The 24,160-nt window shown below is 54.8% G+C and overlaps 1 protein-coding gene and 1 long non-coding RNA gene across 2 annotated transcripts; one reads left to right on the plus strand and one right to left on the minus strand.

Moving 5' to 3' along the window:
• The first annotated feature begins 420 nt into the window (after window positions 1–420).
• ARRB1 (arrestin beta 1) lies at window positions 421–23,733 on the plus strand. The gene is made up of 15 exons (XM_024131770.3): window positions 421–476; window positions 3,414–3,444; window positions 5,187–5,247; window positions 7,227–7,271; window positions 8,022–8,218; window positions 9,580–9,639; window positions 10,441–10,508; window positions 12,708–12,843; window positions 13,710–13,794; window positions 14,223–14,295; window positions 15,293–15,430; window positions 16,643–16,726; window positions 20,874–20,944; window positions 21,724–21,775; window positions 23,123–23,733. Exons 1-15 carry the CDS (start codon window positions 421–423, stop codon window positions 23,232–23,234), a joined length of 1,269 nt encoding a protein of 422 aa, XP_023987538.1. The 3' UTR covers window positions 23,235–23,733.
• On the minus strand, window positions 2,737–5,907 carry LOC112066992 (uncharacterized). Its single transcript, XR_008619635.1, has 5 exons — window positions 5,801–5,907; window positions 5,192–5,439; window positions 4,718–4,958; window positions 3,386–3,542; window positions 2,737–2,836 (listed from the first exon to the last, which is right to left on the minus strand). It is a non-coding gene; the product is annotated as an uncharacterized lncRNA (long non-coding RNA).
• Window positions 23,734–24,160: the final 427 nt, after the last annotated feature.

The following is a 24,160-nucleotide window of genomic DNA, read 5'->3' on the forward strand; positions in this document are numbered from 1 at the left end:
AACTCTGTAAGTTGATTTCCTTGTCAACTAATGGGTTGTGACCCCTGGGTTGAAAAACACTGCTCTACAGACCCTCCTCTGCCCATGCCTGATGGACCACGTGACACACCCTAAGCCTAACTGATTGGCCCAGGCACCGGACACCTGACCAAAACTGACCAATGAAATTCCTTTCCTGGGGATTTGGAATTGGGCCATTCAGCCAGTTAACCGTGGGAAGCTGAGCAGAGGCAGAATAGAAATAGGGTCGGAGTGAGAGCCACATGCAAGCCAAAATGATGGAGGGGCAGAAAAGCCCTGAGTAAGCAGAGAGTTGGTCCACAGAGACAATGTAGCAGCCGCACAGAGAGCAGTGCCTCCGGGAGAACATGCAATCCCAGGGAGAGAGGTGGAGAGAGAGAGCAGCCGCCTGAGAGGCTGATGGCTTCCCCGTTCCTGGCTCCAGCCCCCGTGCGTCCTGCCTGCATATCCTTCCCGTGAGATTTTTGCCTCCTTATCATACCCTCTCCTTTTCTTGAGCTCTGCTAGGTGGGTTTCTGTTCCTTATCTCCAGAGAGTCTTAATCAGCTAGAACACCACTGGTATTTCTTGCATGGGACCCAGCTTTAGCTCTGAGGATCAGGCTTATGGGGTACAAATGGGACTTGGGGATGAACTAAACCCAGCCATCCCACAGTCTGGAAGTTTGGCTTTTACCTCAGTTTTGTGTGTTTGTGCTTGTTCTTCAAAGTGGACAGGCAGAAGCCATCTCTGAGGTCCTGCGCCAGGTGGGGGTCCCGGTGAACTGGAAGCACCCCTACAGGGGCCTTTTTTCTGACAGCATTGTGGTCAGGAAGCCAGTGGAGTTGTTTCAGGGACCGTTTGGCTGTGGGACGGAGTGGAAAGGACATGGGCTCTGGAGACAGGCAGCCATAATTCACCTCTTGGAGCCTCAGTTTTCTCATCTCTGAAATGGGATTGTGGAAGGATCAACAACAGTGTTCTGGGAAAAATACTGAGACATGCTGAGGGCGTACAAGCCTGGAGGGCGCCGGCAGCTGTTGTTGTTGTCTGAGGAAGCCATCAGCGTCCAGCTTCCTGAGGAGGTGGCCCGGCGGCTGGTTGAGTTAGCAGCGGGCCATGTCCCACTGCTGGGCTGGCCGTGCTTCCTGCCCCTTGTCACGCTTACTCTCCTTCTCGCTCCTTCCTCACCCTTTCATTTCTTCCCCCAACACCTGTCCTCATTTCCCCTCTTTTCTGTTATTCCTGATGTTGATAAAAACACCTGCTTTAGGAAAGCAGCAGGGTTGGACAGATAATAACCAGCCTCTGGAGGCAGACGGACAGAACTGGGTCTGAATCCTGACTTATTAGCCCCTTGCTTGCTGTATGTTTCTGAGAAAATTACTACATCTCTTTGAACCTCAAGTTCATTGTCTGTAAAATGAGGGTTATAGTGCTCATTTCACAGTGCTGTTATGAGAAATAATTAATTGGGCACTCAACAAATGCTAGTTCCTACTTTTTAAAAATGTCAGTTGCTTCTTCCCTCCTTCCCTCCCTCCTTCTCTCTCTGACTATCACTACTCCCAGCTGGCCCCCTGCACCAGCTTCCTGTGGCCAGGGTAACGCTAGTCCCTCTCGGGGGGGGGTCACTGGGATGGCCTCAGGCATTTGTGGCCTCTCCTTTCCATCAGACCCAGGGCTCCTGAGGGGTGGACTGAGGCTTCTGGAAGCAGCTGGGATCTCTGTGGCCTGTCACTTCTCTGGTCTCCTCTGCAGGTCCGGCCTTAGCTTGGGAGCTGCTAGATCAAACTGTGTGATCTGTATTTTTTTCTCACTTTAGCAATTATTATACCCCAGCTGACGGTGGCATCTTCACACTCCAAACACTGATAAATATTTATGAGGAGGAGAAAAACCCAGAACTCCTAGGGGAGGTGGGGGAGGGATGTGCTAGGCTCTTATTTGCCAGCCAAGCTCAGACCCATCAGCGGTCCCTTGGGCCCCAAAAGTAAGGGGTGGGAGTGATGGGCGCGGGGCTACGGAGGCAGCACAGAGCCACCACCCCACTCCCCTTCTGGGAGGACCTGCTGTCGCTGGGACACTGTGGGCCTCACCCCGCCTTGCCCTGGATGCCTGCTGGACCTCCTGCCTGCATCGCTCTCAGCGCATGCAGGTCTGCTCTGTTGGCTCTGTGTCTGCTCCATCTCTCTCTGTTTGTGACTGTCTCTCTCTCCCTCTCTTGTTTGTTTGTTTTATCATCTCTCATTCCATCCTTTATTGTCACATCTCCAGAGCCAGCATCCCCCTCCTTTCCCTCCCTCCCTCCCCTCCCTCCTCCAATACCTTCTCTGCCTCTGGGTCTCCGTCTCTACCTTTCTTCTCTCCCTCCCAACATTGCTCTGAGCAGTTCTGGGGCTGGATGATGGGGGATAGGTGAGGGGCCTTAGGCTCCCAGACCAGCTGCAGGGAGACAGCAGGAGGAGCTGCTGGGGACCAGGGTGTGCTCTGGAAGGCAGAGTACTGGAGTCAGGGACCATGCCTCTGCCCGACCCCACATCTGGGCTCTGCTGTGTGGCCATGGGCACATCCCCGCCCTTCCTGGCCTCAGTTGCTTCCTTCACTAATTCATTCATTCACCCTCTCAACTAATATTTATTAAGTGCTGGCTGCTTACCATTCATTAACACAGATTTATTAAACACCTACTGGATGTGCCATTCTAGGTGCTTGGGACGCATCAGTGGACGAGAGAGACAAAGATCCCTGCCCTCGTGGAGATGACATTAGCAGAGTAGACAGGCATAAATGTAATCCGAGAGTCAGTTATGTAGTGGGTTAGAAGTGGTGAGTGCTGTGGAAAAAGGGAAAGTACAGTGAGAGGATTGGGAACACTGGGTAGGCACAGGGTGAAGCTTCATCGTATAAAGCACGGGGCTGGGCAAGCGTATCTGTGCGGGGAGAACGTCCCAGGGAAGGGATTGTTGAGGCAGGGACCACCCTGGTGTGTTGGAGGAAAGGCAAGCAGGCTTGTGGCTGGAGGATGGAGGAGAGTAGGGGGAGGTGAAGCTGGGAGGTAAAGGGGGAGGGCAAACCACACACACAAGGCCGTGCCTCTGCGTGAGCTGGGAGGACTTTGAGCTAATGAGTGGCAAGGTCTGACCTATCTTGGAAGACTCCTTCCGCCTGCTGGGTGAGGAACAGACCGAGGGGGCTGTCAAGGGAGCCCAGGGGACCTATAAAGGCAAGCATGGCGTCTCGGGTGGGGATGGCAGTGGAAGACAGTGAGATCTGTTCCGGCTCCCAGCGCTTGGATGGTGCCTGCAAGTCACTCCAGGCCCCTTGTTCTGGTCCTGCTGAGGGATGGCCTGCAGGAACCTACCCCTGGGCGGGATATGCTAACCTGGCCTTCCCGCTCTTTCTCTCCCCAGGGTGTTCAAGAAGGCGAGCCCCAATGGAAAGGTGAGTCTGTAGCAGCCGCACCCCGGCTCCTCTCTGTCCTCAAACTCTCATCCTCTCTTCCAGCATCTTTACTGCCGCGAAGGACCTGCACGCTCTGTCTGAGGAAGAGACACAGCCCTGTCCTTAGGAGCCCTCGACTACAAGGAGAGGGGCCCTGTCAGCAAACTTGCTGTCTCAGGGGGGCAGTGCAACTCTCCTGGACTTTAGGGGGCCCCTGCCCTGGTGTGGGGAGGCACGGCCTATCACGGAGAGGCTGCACTGTGAGTGCAATCATTAGAGCAAGTCCCAAGGGCCTCAGGGGAGGGGAGTCCGCCGGCACGTGCGGCCCCTGGAGACTCTCTGCTAAACCCTGTTATCCGGGGCAGCCCCCAGTGCCTGCCCTGTTCCCTTTCTTAATACGGCCCCAGGCTCCAACCTGCTTTCCTCTCAGTTCAGCACATATTACTGACATCATTCCATGTCAGGTATAGGCTGAGCCAGTGGGAATCGGGGTAGGGTGTACTGAGATAAATAAGGCACAGCCCGTGCCCCTCACAGCCAGATGCGGGAGGTAGACACAGAAACTGGTAATTTCAATATAAAGCGACAAGTATAGCTGCAGACCCAGCCTGGGTGGTCAGTGATGGCTTCCATGAGGAAAGATGCATTCCCAGGCAAGGCAGGGTGGAAAAGGGCATGCAAGGCATGAACACAAGTTGTAGGGGATCTGGGTGCCAAGAGGGAGCGGGAGCTGAGAGGGGGAGGTGGCCGGGCTTAGGAGCTTGGACTCCTGGCCTGGGCTGGCAGATAGCAACACGTGTGCACCCACGTCTCCCTTCTGAGCCCACAGCAGACATCACCAATCACTGTCCACCCTTTCCTGCTGTGCCCATATTCCATCTTGGATTCTTCTCAACCCAGGGCCCCAGGCAGCCCCTACGAATCAATCAGAGTTGGCATTTGGAATGAAACTCATTTGTCATTTTACCTCGGGCACTGAGGAACCATTAGAGGGTTTTCAGACCAGACTACCATGGTTAGATTTGCATTTTAGGGTGACCAGTGTGGCTAAGGAGGGGAGAAAGGTCCGAAGTATGGGAGGCTCCAGGCAGCAGACCATCGAGGGGCTGGTGTGTGGTCCAGCCAAGGGTAGCTGTGAGGATGGAGAAATCTGATGGAGGGGAGACTCGTCAGGATTTAGGGATTGGGGAGGAATAGGAAGCATCCAGGATGACACTCTGGATTCTAGCCTGGGGTTCTTCCCTGAAGACTGGTTACCGAGTGGGGCACTCACTGCCTCAGAAAACAAGTCCTCCTTCGAGTGGATCTCTGCAGGCTGCACAGAGGCCGGGAGCAGTGAAGGGCACAGAGCTCAGTGTTCAGAGCACCCTCTTGGCGCTGCTGGCCCTGCTCTGGGTCCCCCCGTCCTTGCAGAGATGCACCCAGCACCCCCTCTCAGCAGACTTCTTTGCTGCTGCCACTCCACCCTCAGTGGTGCTTGGCATGAAGATCCCTGCAGGCCTCAGTGTCCTCATCTGCAAAATGGGAACAATAACGACTTCTTCACAGGGTTTTGGGATGAATGGGTGCTTTAAAAATTATACAAGGGCTTGCTAATATTAGGACTGGGGCTCAGGTCCAAGTCCAGTTAGGATTTTGATGAGGGCTAGGGTTGGGTCCAGGGGTTTCAGGGGCAGCTCCCAGGGTTTCCTCCAGGGCGGGGGCCCACAGCTGCTAACACCCTCTATGCCTCTCCTCCCCAGCTCACCGTCTATCTGGGAAAGCGGGACTTTGTGGACCACATCGACCTCGTGGACCCCGTGGGTGAGTCCCTGGAGACCAGAGAGGGAGGGGACGGGGGAGGCAGGGCTGGCCTGGCTCCTTCCAGAGAAGAGCGTGTTGAAGCTGCCCAGGAATAGCCTTCAGGTCTCCAGAGCGGCCTGGTACCAAGAACAGGACGTGCGTTCAGTCAGCAAAAGCTTACCAAGCAGCTACTTTCCTCTTCAGCTGAGGGACCTGTGAGAGGAAATTGTGGGAAGGATTGAGGTAAGAAGCAGGGCAGGTGTCCTGATGAGGAGGAGGAGGAGGAGGATGACAACAGCCACCACTTATCGTGAACCTTATTATGTACCCAACACTGAGGGTAACTACTGTTATTATCATCCCTGCTTTACCGAGGAGAGCAAGGCACGGGGAGGTTAAGTGACTTCCTCCAGGTCACAGAGCTAGTAGATCGAGGAGCCTGGATTCAAACCGCGGCAGTCTGGCTTCGCAGAACCTTTGTTCTGCTCCCTCCTGATGGCAGAGGGTGGGAGGTGGAAGGAAAACCTAGGGGCTTGTGAAATGGAGGCTGTCCTCGCTGACATGGGGTTCTTACCGGAGGTTGGGCTGTGGCTGAAGGCACCTTCCAAGGACTTTTTCTTGTTCAGGGTTTCTCAACCTCAGCACTCTTGACATTTTGGATTGGATAATTCTTTGCTGGCGGGGGCCATCCTCTCTGTTGAAGGATGCTTAGCAGCATTCCTGGCCTCTACCCTTTAGACACCAGCAGTCCCCCCATCCCAGTACGACAATCAAAAATGTTGTTAGACCTTGCGAATATCCCCTTGTGGGGCAGAATCACCCCCAGTTAGGATTCTAAGAACCAAAGCTCTCCTTAAAGAACCTCCGTCTCATTGCCTCTTCCCACAACTGTTTGAGGGAGGGAGGCCCAGGATGACCCCTATTTTACAAATGTGGACAGTGAGGCCCAGAGAGGTTAAATGATTAAAGAGGGACATGAACAAACCCGAGTGAGGCCAAAGAAGGTGACAGTTTGGGAGGATGGGCCCTGGAAACTGCATGAGGCCAAGTCCAGGTGAAGAAAGTAGGATGTGTTGCTTGGGGAAAAATTCACAGAGAACGTGTCCTGTCAACACATCCCTGCGGGCTTTGCTGGGGCCAAGAGGGCAGGAGTGACTTGTGGTTCCAGAGCCCAGGTGGGAGCAGAGTGGCAGATTTCAGCTCGCTGAGAGGAAGGCCTTTGCGACGTTAGGGAAGGAGACCTGGGGAGTCCCTGGGGTCCCTGAGCAGGCTGTGGGCTGCAGAGTCCAGCTCTACTGCAGGCCCCTCCCTTCCTGGCCTGGAGCACTACGACCCCACCCCACTGCTTCTCCCCAGCCCTGTCTGGTGTCGTCTGAAGCTCACTGCCCCCTCTGCCATTTCCATCTCCTCCCTGAACTTGGAGGCAGGGAGCGAACATCCCCGTGTTCGCCTGTGGCCTGCTCCAAGGCAAAGTTTCCTATGGGCTGTCTGAGGCCAGGGCTGGTCACACCCCTTGGCCTTTAAGGATGGCAGTGGGGTCACGGGGACTGGGGAGAGGGGCAGGAGGGATCTGGCTCCCCTAACACACACAGGCACCCTGAGAACTGTTTGACAAGTGTTCATAGAGCACCTGCTTCATGCCAGGCCCTGTGCTGGGCCCTGCAGATCCCAGAGAGTGCTGGTGCATCATCCAGAGTTGCTCAAATGACCCACAGTGAGAAAATCTTTTTCCCTCACAACGTTGAGCTGATTATGTCTTCCTGATGTTTAACTATACCCCTGGTTACCCTGCAAACTCAGGGGCAAGTCCGAGACCCCTGACCTCACAGACAGGACGTTTAAGGTCAGGCCCGGCCCTCCTTTCTCCTACGCCTCCGGGATCTCCCCATTTTGCTCATGATGCTTTTGGACAGACAAATGGTTGAGTTTAAATTTAACTTGGTGTTTGGGGCTCAGAAGTTGGAGTGGTCAAGTCTACTCACCCTCTGTCCTTCCTCCAGATGGTGTGGTCCTGGTGGATCCTGAGTATCTCAAGGAGAGGAGAGGTGAGCTGTGGCCCTTACCCCCAGCCTGTCAAGGGGCCTCCTTTTCCTCCATGACCTCCCGCCGAGGGCCTTCCTGACTCGCAGGCAGAACGTCAGCAATAAGAGAGGCAACAAGCTTGTCCCTGCCCCTCCCCGCTGGTACTTGCCTCGACAGCTCCAGTCAACGTCAGAGCAGGTGCCTTGGCCTCCCCCGGCCTGGGGCTGCCCTGCCCATGCCCATTTTGGGAGAACCTTTTAATGCCCTGAGCCCTTTTACATCAGTCCATCCTGACTGTTGCAAGGCTGGGGATGCAAACAGAGCAGGAGTTAGGGTCTCATTGTACAGAAGAGAAGATTGATTCCTGGGGAGGTCAAGGGATTGTCTAAGGTCAGCAGGAGGACAGGAGGCAGGGGGTGAGTGGGACAAGACTCTGAGCCTTCCGGACACCACCCAGCACTTGTTTCCCCTCCCACTACTCTTTCCCACTGTGCTCCTTCCCAGTCCCTATCAACCCTGTCAGACCCTCTCCACACACGCCCTGGGCTGCAGTGGGGGTGGAGAAGAACAGAACCGATCCAGCAGTCAGCCCCACTTCCTCCCAGGGGCCAGGCACCTGACACCCCATCCCAAGGGCAGCGCAGCCCTCCCCGCAGGAGCTCTGGGACAGACCTGCGCCTCCAGTGGGGCCAGTCCCAGGGCTGCGGCTCACGCTCTGGGGGGCGTGTTTGCTGCCCTCCCAGGCCCCTCCTTAGTGCCCCCTGCTCCCACAGTCTATGTGACACTGACCTGCGCCTTCCGCTACGGCCGGGAGGACCTGGATGTCCTGGGCCTGACCTTTCGCAAGGACCTGTTTGTGGCCAACGTGCAGTCCTTCCCGCCAGCCCCTGAGGACAAGAAGCCCCTGACTCGGCTGCAGGAGCGCCTCATCAAGAAGCTGGGCGAGCACGCCTACCCTTTCACCTTTGAGGTCAGGAACTGCCAGCCCCTGGGGCCCCATTCCAGAAGCATCACCTTTAGCAAGCCCTCTGGGAAGGCATATGGGGGCAGATGGGGCAGCAGCTCCATGCCACCCAGTTTCCCAGTGTACGCTGGGATCAGGGCATTGGCACTTATGTTGCCTGGTAAGTGTCTCTGGCCACTGCCAGGGGCATCACTCTTACCTCTGCGCTACTCCCCAGACCCTCCTGAGTCCGGGTCATTGGTGGGAGAAAGGGGGGTCGAGGGGGCTGCTGCAGAGAAAGAAGGAGCCCTTTCTGGCCCCTGGGTCACCACAAGGCTGTCTCCTCCCTCAGACCAGCTGCCCACTAGCCCTGCTTCAACCCAGCTCACAAACGAGGATGGCAAGTAGTGGATTTCCCTGCTCAGCCATCTTTCTACTCCAAGACCCCAAGATCCTGGATTTTCAAATTAACTGTTTCTCAGACTCTGACTCTGTGATTCAGTGAAATCCCCTGGCTTTCTGTGAGGGTCAGAGAAGGGGAGAGGATACAGAGCCATCCTCTCTGTTATAGATGTATTAGCTTCTTGTGGCTGCTATAACGAATCATTGCAAACCTGGTAGTAATTAAACCTGCTAATTAAAACATGAATGTGTTATCTTACACTTCTGGAGGTCAGAAATCAAAATCAGGTCTCACGGGGCTAAAATCAAGTGCCAGCAGGGCTGCATTCTTTCTGGAGGCTCTAGGAGGGAAACTGTTTCCTTGCCTTTTCCTGCTTCTGGAAACCACTCACACTCTTTGGTCCCTAGCCTACCCCTCCTCCATCTTCAAAGCCAGCAATGGCTGGTCCAATCTTTCTCGAATCCCATCACTCTTGACGCTGTCTTTTCTGCTTCCTGCTTTCACTGTTAAGGACCCTGTGATAAGGCCCATCTGGATAATCCAGGGTAATCTCCCCATCTCAGGATCCTTAACTGAATCACACTGTAAATTTCCTTTTGCCATTTAAGGTAACATTATCACAGGTTTTGGAGATTAGGCTGTGGACATCTCAGGGGGGCGATTATTCTGCCTACCACAGTAGACATCATGGAAAGACCTTTTCAGCTCTTGTTCTGTGGGGACTGTGCTGGGTTAAACCCTTAGATAAAGAAAAACACTGAAATCCTTGGCTTTACTGAAGGGGCCTCTGGTCTAACATGGGGCGTGGCTTGGCATGGTCTGATGGGGGAAACATGGTCTGTCCCCTGAATTCCCTAGTCTGATGGGAGGGACATGGCCTGTCCTCAGGGTCCCCTGGTCTGATGAATGTGTGTATGGGTGCCTGGGGTGGGAGACACAGAGAGGTCAGCGGTGAATGTGACAGGTCTGTCCGTCCTCTTAACAGATCCCTCCGAACCTCCCGTGTTCTGTGACGTTGCAGCCGGGGCCTGAAGACACAGGGAAGGTGGGTCACCCCCAAGGGAGCATCTCTCTGGGTCCAGGACACTGTGTCTCCAGTTCCCTGGCTTTTTCTCTGGGAGGGTGCTGGAACCCTCTCCCTGTAGAAGCCTCCTTGCCTGTAGGCCAGGCTGATCCCACCTCAGATAAGCAGTCTTTTCAGACAGGGCAGCAGATATGGTGTCACTCAGTTATGTGCCCAGGGTCACTCTTGCTGGCCTCGGTGTTGTCTGCAGAATGTTCTCTGGAAAACCAGCTGGCCTCACAACCCTGTGTGGAGGTGCAGTCATCACTGTTTCACAGGTGGGGAAACTGAGGCTCAGAGAGGCGTGACACCATGAGTGGCCCAGGCTTCAGATCTCTGAGCCCGTTTCCTCATCTGCAAAATGGAGGTGGTAGGATGTGCCTCGTCGTGTGATCGAGAGGGTGGAGTGAGACGCTGCAGGGACGCGCCCAGTGCAGGGTCTGTGCACCGGAGGTCGTGGGGAGCTCTCTAAACAGGGCTGCTGAGGTGCCTGTTGTTGTTTCTGGGCGGCTGCCTCGCTGAGTGATGAGGACAGCCCGCCCCCCCCAGACAGGCAGGAGTCTGGAAAGGAGCCCGGTCAGGGAGCAGCTCTGCGGGAAGATCGGATGGGGGAGGCAGCCCCGCGGCTGGCTGAGCGCAGGGCTCCGAATCAGACGAGGGGGGTCAGGCCGTGGGAACGTGGTGCTCCCATGCAGCGGCCTCGTTAAATGAGAGGGTGGGCAGGCTGTGCTCACGGGAGCCGGTCCTCTCCAAGGCTCTGCGGTCAGTGACCCTTCCCCACAGGCCTGCGGTGTGGACTATGAAGTGAAAGCCTTCTGCGCCGAGAGCCTGGAGGAGAAGATCCACAAGCGGTGAGAAGGGCGCAGCTTCCGCCTGCCTGGGCGTGGGCTGCCTGCTGGCGGAGGGAGGGAGACAGGATGGGCAAAGTCCGAAGAAGACAGAAGTCACAATGCCTGGAAGTGTGCGAGGAGGGGCCTCATGTTCCAGCCTTGGGAGCTCTGCAGAGGGCACTCGGGAAGGCTGGCAGGTTGTGAGGGCTTCCTGAGGGAGGTGGCTCAGTTGTCTTGGCTCAGGCCTCAGCGCTTTTTCCTTTGCACCACTGTACCCACTTCCCTTATCTCCTTGTCTCTAATCTCTTCCTCTCCAGACGGCGTGTCCTTTAATTTTGTTTTGGAAAAAAAAAAAACGAAAAATGAAAATCAGATTGTTTTAAACAGTGAGCAAGATGTTTCCCGCCAGCTTGGACCCCCATCTCCCAGTTCTCCTGGGAGGCCATCAGCAGGAGGTTGTGGCGGCGGGTTAAGGGGGTGTAAATGGAGGCTTCTAAACAAGGCAGGGAAGGGGAGAACGTGAACCCTCCCAGGGCAGAGGGAGGAGGTCAGCCGTACGTCAGAGAGGGAAAGCCTTTTCCTGGAGAGACACAGCCCTGGGCAGACAGAGAGCCCAAGCTAGCAGCCAGAAATAGCTGGCCCTGACTTCTGGGGTGAGCTGCCCAGCCCCGCGCTCACACCTGCCCCTCCTGGGGTCGGGCTCTGCTCTGGCTCCTGGCGAGGCTGGCCTCAGCCCCCAGCTCTGATGCACCCTCCTTCCACCCTCCTTCCTCCACCCTCCTTCCTGCAGCCTCTTAGGGAGCGGTCTGAGTTTGCCACCTGGTGGTCGCAGGATGCATTGCACGTCTCCAACTCCAGCCTGGCAGCTTATGTGTGTGGGGAGATGGGATCATTCTCCCTTGCTTCTCTGTCTGCCTTTTCTTCTTAAGCGCTGAGATCAGGAGAAAGGAAGGGGGTTGTAGGTTGTGGTAGGTGGCCTAACCAGAGCAGGGAAGAGGAGGCAGCATTGAGAGCCAGCACTCTCAACCTATCACCAATGGGACATTTTAAGTCCACGCCGGAGTTACTAATAATGATATAGCAACTATCACTTATCAAGAGCTTATTAGGCACCAGACACAGTTCAAAGTGACGGACATGTATGAACTAATTCAGTCCTCACAGCAACCCTAAGAAGTGGGTCCTGCTGTTGTCACCATTTTACAGATGAGGAGACTGAGGCACGGAGGTTAATTTACTCAAGGTCATATAGTTAGTATGGGGAGAGCTAGGACTTTAACCCTGGCTATCCAGCTCAAGGAATGGAGGTGGCTTATCTAAGAGGGATGCCAGGATACCTAGCACACCTGACAGTCAGGAGACTGCCTGACTGAGTCCCCATCCCCTCACCAAATCTTCGTGTCCTTGTTTCCTCCCTGAGCCCATCACCTGCGTTGAGCCCCATCCCATCTCTGGGCCTCCATCCTCTCACTGAGTCTTTATCCTCTTTACTCCCCCTGACTGAATCCACACCTCCTCACTGAACTCCATCACCTCTCTGAGCCCCGTTTCTTCATGGGGCCCTTGTCCCCTGTGTATATTTTTCTTTAATAGATACTTAGCAGGTATTTATTATATGGCAGCAGGCACTGTCATAAATACTGAGAATACAGTAGTGAACAATTTAGACAAAAACTTCTGTCCTTAAAGAGCTCACACTATTAGGTGACATAAGGGATGCAGGAAGTGAAACAATAGTCCCTTTCTTAGCATCCCGCTGGCTACCAACACACAGATCCACATAAAGTGCTGCCATGGGATGGTTCGGCCTCCGATGTGGTGGGCGTTCAGACCAGGACAAGATCAGAGTGGGCGGATCTAGGGAGTTTCCTGGTAGAGCAGGTGTTTGGTTGGGCCTTGAGGAAGGAAGCAAATGAGGGCAGAAGCTGGAAGAGAGTGTTATAGGCTGGGACCCAGTATAAGCAGAGCTTCAGAAATAGGACTAAATAGACCATCAAGAATGTTAGTGAGGAAGTGGAGGAGGCTGGGGACAGGATGGAGGAGGTTGGAGCGTGACCAGATGGTGACAAGGCCGTATGCCAAACTCTGCAGTTTGGACTGGAGTCCAAGGTCATGGGAACCATGGCAGTCTCTTGAGCAAGAGAAGGATGTGAGGGTCGCAAGGAAAGAGGATGGAGGCAGGTGACTCTGGTCATCTTTTGCCCTATCCATCTCCACTAGGAATTCTGTGCGCCTGGTCATCCGGAAGGTGCAATACGCCCCGGAGAGGCCCGGCCCCCAGCCCACAGCCGAGACCACCAGGCAGTTCCTCATGTCGGATAAGCCTTTGCATCTGGAGGCCTCCCTGGATAAGGAGGTAGGAGGCTCGGGCTTGGCAGGGGGTGGGGGCGGCTCCCCCAGGGCTGGAGCCTCAGATCCCAGCTCTCTCATACCCTCCGGGCCTCCTCGGCTGGGAGCTTCTGCCTCCAGCCCAAGGATCGCAGGGCTCAGGGAATCTGAGACCTCCATTGGAGGATTTGGAGAAGCCTCTTGGGGACTAAAGGCGTGGCAGAGGTGGGGCATGAGCTCGAAGGGTGCGACTGACTTCAGAAGTCAGCATACCTCCTGAAGGGTCCTGGGTCCTGGCCATCTCCCTGCACCCCTGTCCCCCTTTGAAGTGTGAGCACCTCCTCTCCCTCCTGGGGGGCAGCTGAAGGCAAGTGCTTGGGCCAAGATGCAAGTTGAGGCTCTTCAATGAGGATTCAGAGCAGGTTCCCTCAGTGAGTGCATCAGCCCTTCCCCACCTTTCTCCTGCTTCTTCCAGACCCTCCTGGGTCTAAATTCCAGGCAGCCAGAGCCAACAGGGACTTGATATATCACCTACTCCAGTCCCTCCATTGTACAGAGGGGGAAACTGAGGCTTAGATAACTTGTTCAAGGTCACACCGCTCTCACCCTCATTACCGTTATTATTACTGTTATCGTTACTTCTGGTGACCAACCCCGGAGTGGAACACAGGAGTATCACCTTCTAACTTAATTATCTTTCAAGGTCCCACAAAGGACTTAAGTTTAACATGCCCAGTGGCATCAGTGGGAAGTGGCTGATGAACTTGGGGCCAATGTCAGAGTGGCCAAGGCCTGGGGAACCCCAGGAGATGTGTGTGGGGCCTCTTCTCCCTCCCCGTCACCTAAAGCTTTGGAGTCTTCCCATCCATCCCTCTCCCTTCTTACACCTCCCAGATCTACTACCACGGAGAACCCATCAGTGTCAACGTCCACGTCACCAACAACACCAACAAGACAGTGAAGAAGATCAAGATCTCGGGTACTCGGGCAGAGGGCCGGCCCAGGGGGCGGCAAGGGGGCTCCTTCCAGGTGTTGGGGTAGCTGAAGGCTCTCCCCTCACTAACAGCCTTGTAAATAACTACTGGCCCACAGAGAAGCCCAAGGCCTGCTAAGCCAAAGGGTAAGGCTTTTGAGGCTGGTAACACAGGCTGCTTATTGGCGGGGTAATGAGTTTACTATTGAAGCCCCCTCTTCTCCTAGGTTCCCTGGGTTCTGGCCAGGGCTGTCCTTCAGGGGGAGATTTTTGTTTATGGAAGGAGTGGGCATGTTTGAGCTGCCATGTAGAGGATGGGTCCGTCTCCTGCAGAAGCTTCTGGTGGACTGGCTGTTGCCTGGGGCTGAACATCCCCAGCTTGGGGAGCCTGGGACCCCTGGCTCACCCCACCTTGTTTCCCTCTTCCTCCCCAGTGCGCCAGTATGCAGACATCTGCCTTTTCAACACAGCGCAGTACAAGTGCCCCGTGGCCATGGAAGAGGCTGAGTAAGTGAGCACAAGGCCAGCTTTGGACGTGTGGGATCCAGTGGGGAAAAGAGAAGCCCTAGGTCTGGTCACAGGTCCAGGTGGCTCTTCTCCACCTGGCAGAGGGCCTGGCCTCAGATTTCCTTGCCGCTCGGTGTAAATGACCCTGAACAGCCTTTTAGGAACCATCCACTTGGTTTAGCTATAAGGAAATGCATGCTACAGTCAGGGAAAAGACCCACTAAAACTGGAATGACAAAATAAGAGCTAGTGAATCTAAGAGGACTGGGTTTATGGAGGGAAGAGAATCATTACACTGTACTGGAAACCTAGATTGCACAAAGCCCTCTGAGTTGGGGTTGCTGCTGACCCCGGTACGTAGGGAAGGAAATGGGGCCAGAGAGATGTGACGTGCTCAGCCTTACAGGGCTGGCCAGCGGCAGAGCTGGGGGCTCTTCTGACTGCGAGGCTTGCTGCGCCCCAGCTCGCTCATTGTTGAGAAGGGGGATGGCAGATGGAGCAAAAGCAGGTCAAAACTGAATACGCCAAACACCTTACACATGATGGATGGAGAGGAGAGAAAGCAAATAAGGTCTTCATTGTAGGACCTAGCGGGTGGGTATATGGGTGTTCACTGCACAACTCTTTCAGTTTTCCTGTATGTTTGAAATCCTTTCATAATGATATGTTAGGGAAAGAAAAAGTCCACGCTGTCTCCACTAAAAACTTATCCTAGCCCAACAACACAGGGCCAAGCAGTACATTGAATTTTTAAAACCTTGCAGCTGCTTACAAACCGAGAATGAAGTTGTTGGATCACCCCAGAGTCCTTGCTGTTTGCATGTGGAGCAGAGATGTGCCCCTTTTGGGTGGCAGTGGTCTCCCTGCCAGAGCTGGGCCTGGCCCATGTGGCCCCTTCATGGGGGAGGGGGACTTGGAGCAGGGCCGGGCTCTGTGACCTGGCTGGGCTGGGGTTGGCTCTGGGGGGCATCTCCACATCTGTCCCCCTTCTTCCCAGTGACACAGTGGCGCCCAGCTCGACATTCTGCAAGGTCTACACGCTGACCCCCTTCCTGGCCAACAACCGAGAGAAGCGGGGCCTCGCCCTGGACGGGAAGCTCAAGCATGAGGACACGAACCTGGCCTCCAGCACCCTGTGAGGACCTACCCTCCCTAGTCCCAGGCTCTTGGATGTCCCCCCTCCCCCGGCTCCCCTACCCTTCTCCCAAATGGGTCCACACCCACCTTGGTCCCACCAGTGCCAGCGTGGGCTCAGGCTACCCTCTCCCCAAGCGTTGTCCAGGCCCTGTCCTCAATGAGCTTGAACTGCCAGGGAAGCTGTCCCCCAATCCCACCCCTATACAGGGGTGCCCCAGAGAGCAAGATGGACCACTCGACCAGCCTCTCGTAGTCAGTGCTGGGCTCTGCTGGCTTGCCTAGGGGAGGGCATCCTGGAAAGGCTTCGTGCAAGAGGCAGGAGCTTCTGATGTCATGTCTTCTGTTGGAGTGTGACCCTGAGGCAGAGCAAGGCTGGAGGAAAGGAAGGAAGGAAGGAAGGAAGGAAGGAAGGAAGGAAGGAAGGGAGTGGCTTCTGGAAGGGTCCTAGCAGGAGAGGATGAATCATGACAGGCCTGGGGAGTCTGGAGAGTTGAGGGTGGTGAGCTGGGCTAAACCACACGTGGGGGTGTCCCCGGAGGGCAGAGATCCCAGGGTCATAACATAGGGTCACTCCTGTCCCATGGTCACCACTGACTCCCTGAGGCCACCCTTCTCTAGTGGAGACCTGGGGGTGTGGGGACCCGTCTTTCCCTGCCTGCTGATGTCTGGCCCTTCCTGGGGGTTTGACCCACCTCTGCAGCACCGCTGCCCGCCACTCCAGCCCAAACGCTGTCTCACCTGCCCCTTCGTATGCTACCACCTCCCCTCGGAGTGTTTGCTGTCTTCTTCCCTGGCTCAAATCCTACCTGCTTTCAAGACCTAATTAAAGCATCGCCTCCTGCAGGGTCTTCCCTGGTACCCACTCCCCTCCTCTCCCCTGTCAACTGCCCTCTCCTCTCTGGCCCAGGAGTGAGAGAAAGGGAATCCACCTGAGAGCAGGAAGAGCCACTCCGCACAGCACTGCTGGGACTCAGGCCCATGGAGGGAGGAGGGGTTCCCAGGGCCGCAAAGCCAGACTCGGAAGCCAGGGCTCTGAGTTCCCTCTCCCTGAGAGCAGGCCTCACCTTTCTCACACACTGGGCTCTGCCTGTACCTGGCGGCTGAGTGGCCAGGAAAGGGACCGATGGCCGCTGCCCACACCACACCCCACCCTGCCAGGTCTTGCCCACCAGCAAGCCCTGTGAACCGACTTCCCTGTGTCGCCTCGCAGGTTGAGGGAAGGAGCCAACCGGGAGATCCTGGGCATCATTGTTTCCTACAAAGTGAAGGTGAAGCTGGTGGTATCTCGGGGCGGGTAAGTGCTCCAGCCCAGCCCAGACCCAGACCCCGAAGTGCAGCAGGGAGGTCCCTGATGGCCACACCTGCTGCCCCATTCTGCCTGTTTGCTGGACCTTTTAGCTGAATCCTGCTCCTTCTCTTTCTCCTCCTCCACCCCTTTCCCTCTTCTACTTCAGAGGCCTTTGGCCCCTCTCTGGCCCCTCCCCTCTTTCTCTCCTCCCCCCCTTCTCCTCTTCTTCCTCTTTTTCCTCCTCCTCCTCTTCCCCATTGCTAGTCTGGGGACGTGGGAGGTGGGGGGAAGCTTCCTCAGAGTCTGTGCTGTGGGATCTACAAGGGGTGTCGTGTCCATCATCACATCTCAGGGCACAGCACACACCCCGACTCATACCCAGGCTGATCTGCTGGGGAAATGGCTTAAGGAGCTCAGAATTCCAGAGTCGGATTGGGGATGCTCCGATTCTCCCATTTTGCAGATGGGGAAACAGAGGCCCAGACAATTCCCCACACATTTCCTGAAATCTCCTCCCTTAATCTCAGGTCACGGGCTGGGTGCTGGGGTCATGGCAGTAGACCAAACGTATTCTCTTACCTGGAGCATAGTCTGGTGGAAGCTCAGAAAGAGCTCCCACTTTTCTCCATATGTTGGGCCTACATGTTGTTATAAACCTAGAATTAGGATTTCTAATTTGTCAGAGGGATTTTTTTTAATTCATAAATTTCTATGAAAAGATTGGAAAGCTAATAGCATTAGACATCGAGTCTCCTTTATTCTTAGAATAATGCCTTGTGCAGGTGACAGTGTGTAATACGGACCATATATTATAGGACATCTCAGAATCACAAATCTCAAATCCCGTGTCCTGTGACTCTTGCAGGACCCACAGTCTGCCTCAGGCTCCTTCTTGAGGAACCCTTGGGGAATCCTAAAGTGCTTCCTCCTGCCATTGGATAGTCCCAGCCTCCCCAGGGCAGGCAGCACAGGGGTTAACTTTTATGTCTCCTTTACAGATAATGACCCTGGGGCTCCCCTCGAAGGGAGTTTGGCTTAGCCGGGCCTGGGTTTCAGTTCCCCACGCAGGGCTCACATCGCTGTATGTCCCTGAACGAACAGTTACAACTGGGGTGGGTAGAGTGTGTCCCAGGATCTAATCTACCCCAAAGGGGAACAGAGGTGGTAAATGAACATGCTTTCTGTTTTCTTCCTCTCTGAACTCTCTCCTGACCACTTCTCCCGCCTCCTCTGACCCACCCAGCCTGTTGGGAGATCTTGCATCCAGGTAAAGTCCCTTCCTTCGACCTGATCAACTCAACCCTTCCTGAAGGGCCCAGAGACCATTGTCCTGATTGTCCAGAATCACGGGCACTGGGTTGGAAGGAATCTTAGCAGTCACTTTTGATTGCCAGGCTCAGGCCTGTGCCGGGACTAGGACCCTCTCCAGAGGGACTGGGGAGGTGCAGTTCCTCCTTTCAAACCTCGCCCTGCTCTTCCATCCTACCCAAGTGACAAGGACCTTTGCAGACAGCAAAGTTGGCTCCATTTATCTGGGGAGTGGCCCCCAATCATTCTGTTTTACAGGATATTTTAGAGAAATGCAGGCTTTGTGGCTTTCAAACTTCTACACTAATGAGAACTAACTGCTGGCTGAGTGTTCTTTTTTTTTTTTGGCGGTACAAGGGCCTCTCACTGTTGTGGCCTCTCCCGTTGCGGAGCGCAGGCTCCGGACGCGCAGGCCCAGCGGCCACGGCTCACGGGCCCAGCCGCTCCGCGGCATATGGGATCTTCCCGGACCGGGTCACGAACCCGTGTCCCCTGCATCGGCAGGCGGATTCTCAACCACTGCGCCACCAGGGAAGCCCTGGCTGAGTGTTCTTAAGGAGAGGTCCTGAGATCTGCCTTTGTAGACAAGGCTTCTTGGGGCCAACTGGATCCACGTGCATTCCAAAAATACCTGTGCCCCAAACCCAGTGCTTCTGCTTCCTCCTGTCACAAGATGCCACTATTGCTCATCCCAAGAAAACTTAGTCCATTTGGAGAGGTGAAATTCAATTCAATGTAATTCAGTAAGAATTTCCTGAACCCATACTTGAGCCCAGCCTTGTGAGGGGGACTGAGGTCCCAGAGAGGAATCAGATACACCCCCTGCCCTTGATTGCTCATAGCCTGGTGGAAGGTTAAGGTCCAGACTCTTCCATCTGTATTCTGGATGGCTTTAGTGAAGGTTGGCAGTCTTAGTCTTCTACCAGCTTCCATTTTGATAGCTCACTTTTCCAAGTGAACCTGGAGAAGCAATCCCCTTTGGAAACAAAAAGCAAAAAAAAAAAAGCCAAATTGTTTCAATAGCATTATGAAACCCCCATGTTCCTATTGAGGGGAAGTAATAATTCTGGCAGGCACAAGCTTCACGGTTTAACCAAACCTTTTACCTACATCACCTCCTGGAAGTGGCTCTAGAAGGGTATAGTTAGCCCTGTTTTCCAGATAAGCTCAGTGAGACTTAAAGATGTGAAGTGTTCCTCAGTGAGTGGTGGGGCTGGCAGAACAGCCCTTTCTGGTTGCGTAGTTTTTACCCCTGACCCCTCCGTCCCCTGCCCCATTCTCCTCTCAACCGGCCCCTGGCAGCAAAGTCAGTAAGATGATGTGTCAGTAAGATGTAGACGCTCACAGTTGACAGGGCCTTGTAGGGTGATACCACCTAAGTGGAGTGGAGGAGCTCTCTGGGCTGCTTTTGTCTGGAGTGGAGAAAGAGGGTGGGTGGAATCACCTTCTCAATTCTGAGATGTTATCACACAGGGTTAAGGGTGTGAATTAGGGAGTCAGAATCCTCAGTCTGTAACTTTCTTTAAAAAATAAAAAATTAATTAATTAATTAATTAAATAAATTTTTGGCTGCATTGGGTCTTCGTTGCCGCGCGCGGGCTTTTCTCTAGTTGCGGCGAGCGGGGGCCACTCTTCATTGCGGTGCGTGGGCTTCTCATTGGGTGGCTTCTCTTGTTGCAGAGCACGGGCTCTAGGCGCGCGGGCTTCAGTAGTTGTGGCACTCGGGCTCAGTAGTTGTGGCGCACGGGCTTAGTTGCTCCACGGCATGTGGGATCTTCCCAGACCAGGGCTTGAACTGTGTCCCCTGCATTGGCAGGTGGATTCTTAACCACTGTGCCACCAGAGAAGCCCTGTCACTTTCTTTTAATAGCTGTACGGCCTTGGATAAGCTGCGTTTTCTCCTTGGTCTCAATTTCCCAGCCTGTACATTGGGTTGTTGTGAAGGTTAAATGAGTGACTCTAGACTACTCCTTGGCGGAATGCCCTGGCGGTCTAGTGGTTAGGACTCTACGCTTCCACTGCAGGGAGCACAGGTTCGATCCCTGGTCAAGGAACTAAGATCCTGCAAGCTGAGCAGCAAGGCCGAAAAAAAAAAAAAAAAAGTAGACTCCTCCTTGGCACAGAGTCAGTACCATGTGAGTGTCTGCTCTTGTTATTATTCTATCCATCAGGGCTAAGGGGAGAGAAGGCCCAGTCAGAAGCGTTAGCCAGTAGCAGCACCGCTCCCATCCTTCCATCCCCACATGGCTTCAAGGCTCTGTGCACAATGTAGACAGTGCTGGGGCCTGGGTCCCATCTAGCTTGAATTTGATTAAGCCGACCTCAGCAGGGCATCCTCTAGATTGCAGGGGGCTAGGGCCACCTGAGCACTTTCACAGGAGCCCCCTGGAGATGTTGGGAGATAAGACAGAGTGAGGGTGGGAGGAGTTCCAACCAGGAAGTTGGGAAGGGCAGTGTCAGGGGAGGCTGGGCTGGCTGTGGCCATTTGAGGCCAGCAGGTACTCAGGGCACCTCTAGAGCCACTCAGTGAGCAAGATGCACACTCACTGCCCTGGGTAATCCTTTTCCCACCCCTGTGCCTCCTCCCAGCTCGTGGGAATCCAGGGATCCTTCTCAGGAAAGGGGAAGTTTCCATGTTTTTTGGAGCCAGGAGAAGAAATCTGCCAGTTCATCTCCCAGATAGACTGATGCTCAGAGAGTGGTGGAACTGGGTCTTTGGGGCCAGATTTCCTGCCTCTTGGCCCAGAGCTACCGTAAAACCCTCCCGAGTCCTCACAGTGACAGGGCACTGAGACTCACAGCCTGGGACTGGATTCAAGGCTCAACTGGTCTGGGTCTCTTTCAGTGACGTGGCTGTGGAGCTGCCCTTCACCCTAATGCACCCCAAGCCCAAAGAGGAACCCCCGCATCGGGAAGGTGAGCAGAATCTGTGGGTCACTGGGATGGGGTTTCCCTATCACCCCACCTACCTCTGGGTCAGCCTTCAGCCCAGGGTCACGCCTCTTCCCCAGCTCACAGGATCTTTTGTGAGGCCCACACTCCTATTTGCATCTGACTCCTCAGGAGACAGAGAGGTCTGGCTCTGTTCTCTCTGGGCTGGGGGTGGTGGTGGGAGCGGCACGGGCCATGCTTGGACCGCGTGTCTGGCATCCAGGCATAGCGGAAGGGGCTGCATGGATAAGATGATCCCTGGACACACCATCCCCATAATTTTTCCAAGTGATACCAGATTAAACCTAAGACTGTTTCAGTTGAAAGAAACACTGTAGTATGTACCACAAAGAAAGAAAAGTGTTCCCACAATTAAACTTTGAAATGCCATTGATTGTAAACATACCCCAAGTTCAGAGATGTGAAAATGTGAATAAATGGTTGTATTAGAGTTAGTGACAGTCATGCATGCAACAGATGAATCTAAGTCGTGTTGGAGACATGCCAAAAGGAGCAGAGTCCAGAGATTTTTCTGTTCCCCTGGGCCTGCTGTGGGCCTCCCTGGCCCTCGCTGGACCCTCCTCCCTGCATTTAAGGTTATTTGAGGTGTTTGCAAGACCAGGGACCAGCGCCCTCCTTCTCCACTCGCCTTCCTCCTTTCCCTCCCCATCTTAGCTTAGTTGTCCTGGGGTGGGGACCTGTGCCCACCTGCCCGCTTGTCCACTCACCAATAACCCATGGGCGCTCGTCTGTCCTGTGTTTAGTTCCAGAGAACGAGGCTCCAGTAGATACCAATCTCATAGAACTTGACACCACGTAAGCCGAACCCTGCCTGCAGACCTATGGTGGGGGGGCCGGGGGCGGGCCTTGGGAGGTGGGTGGGGCTACCTGGTTATTTGCATTTATGCTAATTAACCCCCTGAGGAGCAGCTGGTCTAACCTGTCTGCTGAGAGCCACCTCTGCTCGCCTCTTCAGCAACCCGCTTGCCTGCATGTGACTTGAAGGACCCTCGGTGCCTGTTCCTCTTCCTCCTGCCTTGGTGGGGTCTGTCTTCCTCCCTCATCCTTGCACGTCCGTCAGTCCGTCATTCCGTTCGTCCATCCACAGCACCTGCTCGGCTGTCACAGGGCTGGTTTGTGGCCCTGGGCTGGGGCTCTCTTGCCTGGCCTTCAACCAACCAGTGGAATCAGGCCGTAGGGTGGGGAAGTTTCTGGGGATCTTGTTGCTTCTGACTCCTGAGGACCAATGTGGATTCCCCTGTGGTCGAAGGCTGTCGTGTCACCGGACAGTGGCCAGAGGGGGAGGACCTGGGCGAACATCACGAAATACCTCTAGGGCCAAGCAGCTTTCTCGCTCCAGCTCCAAATCTACGCTTCCTTTGTCCCCCAGGAGATATTTGGGATATGGGGTTTTAAGTCACCCTATGAGGACACCCCATGCAGCTGGCTGAATTCTGTGGGGCTGGAGACTTGGGTGGGCCTATGTGGACATGTTTTATAGTAGAAGGGAACTTACTGTTCTTAGAAGCAGCCCTTAGCCCTGAAACCCCCTCAGGCACCCTCTTTTCCCACCCACATTTTCTCTGCCCCCCTCTTTAGATTGGCCTACCCCCCTCCCTGCCCCCCATAGACCCTGTCTTATCCAAGATCCCTCAGGGTAGAATGTGAGCTGACACTTCCCTGGAGAAAAGGGGTTTTCTCTTCCAAGCCAAGCCCACTGTTTCCTGTGCAGAAAACAGGAACGCTTTCTTTGGGTGGTTGAATGGGGTTTCTTGGGCCTGTTCTTGGGTGATTCAGAATATGCTGTGAAACTACTGGTGGCCTGGCCTCTTTGTGGGAATAACTTCCTCCTCTGGCCCTAACCCAGCCACACTGACCCCCCCGTCCCAATTTTATGTGTCCCTTGATCCCAACTCCTCAAGAACCAGGTCAATTTCCAGCCCTTAGGCAAACTCTTGCCTCCCTCTGGTATTTCCACAACTGGCTGGTCCCACTGTCATTGATGGGCATCCAGATGTGCCAGCCTGGCAGGCCTTTCTATCTGAGGCCAGTCCCAGAGGCCAGCCTCTGGGTCCCACCTGGCTGTGCAGGCTCTCCAACCCCTGGATAAGCCTACTCTCCCTGCCCTGCAAACCCACCCGTTTTCCTTGTCTTTCCCACCAGCGATGATGACATTGTGTTTGAGGACTTTGCTCGCCAGAGACTGAAAGGCATGAAGGATGACAAAGAGGAAGAGGAGGATGGTACCGGCTCTCCACAGCTCAACGACAGATAGACTGGGGCCGGCTCTCCCTCCGGGCAGCTCCAGGTCCACTCTCATGCACTAGGATGCTTGTTTGTCTTCTTCCTGCCCTGGTTCCCCCTCCCCTTTGTTCTTCCAGCTTCTACCGGGGGCCCCAGTGGTCTTTCAGGTCACGGTGGTGAACCTCTGGCCTCAGGATTGGCCCCGTCACCATGCCGACAGGGCCACGTGCACCACCCTCACCACTCTCGCTGCAGTCACCTCTCCAACCCCCCCTCTTTTCCTGTTGACCCCCAGAAAAGCCAACATGGCTCTGGTCTTGGAATTTGACTTGGGATGGGGAGCTGAAGGGGGAAGATGGGGCACGAGGGCTTGGAGGGGTGGGGATGGGGGCTCAAGACACGTGAGAGGATGTCCACCGTCCCAGGTGATTAACACAGTTCTGGCAGCTAAAACATGACTGAATCGAAGGCCAACCTCTGGCTGGGAGGGGCAGACCAGTGGATAGGTTCTCCATGCAGTTCTTTTCGCAGTTTGGACCCACCAAACACCTCTCCCCTTCCTCCCCCATCCCCCCCATGTCCCTCTGTGACTGACAGTGACATTGGTGAAGGTTTGTGGACCCCAGGAATGGAGCAAAGTAGCTGGACTGACTTTCTTACCAGCAGTTACCTAGTCTAAGGCAAGTTGTGTGAAGTAGCCCAAGTCTATTTCAGTATCGTCAGGATGTAATATCCTAACTGCCTTGTATCTTGTGTGTGTGTCCTATCTACAAATATGCACAGAGAAAGAGAGAGAGAAGGGAGGGGTCTTCAGAAAGCACCAAGGTCCTGAGGAGGTTTCCTGAAGGGTGACTCTGAGAGATGGGGCGGGGTGGGAAGATGAGAGTCTGCCCAGCTCCCTTCCTTTGTAAACCTAAGAGTGATCAGTGATCCCTGAGGTGATCACTGGTGTGGGAA

Source organism: Physeter macrocephalus, chromosome 16 (genome assembly GCF_002837175.3).
Source record: "Physeter macrocephalus isolate SW-GA chromosome 16, ASM283717v5, whole genome shotgun sequence".
NCBI classification, from domain to species: domain Eukaryota; kingdom Metazoa; phylum Chordata; class Mammalia; order Artiodactyla; family Physeteridae; genus Physeter; species Physeter macrocephalus.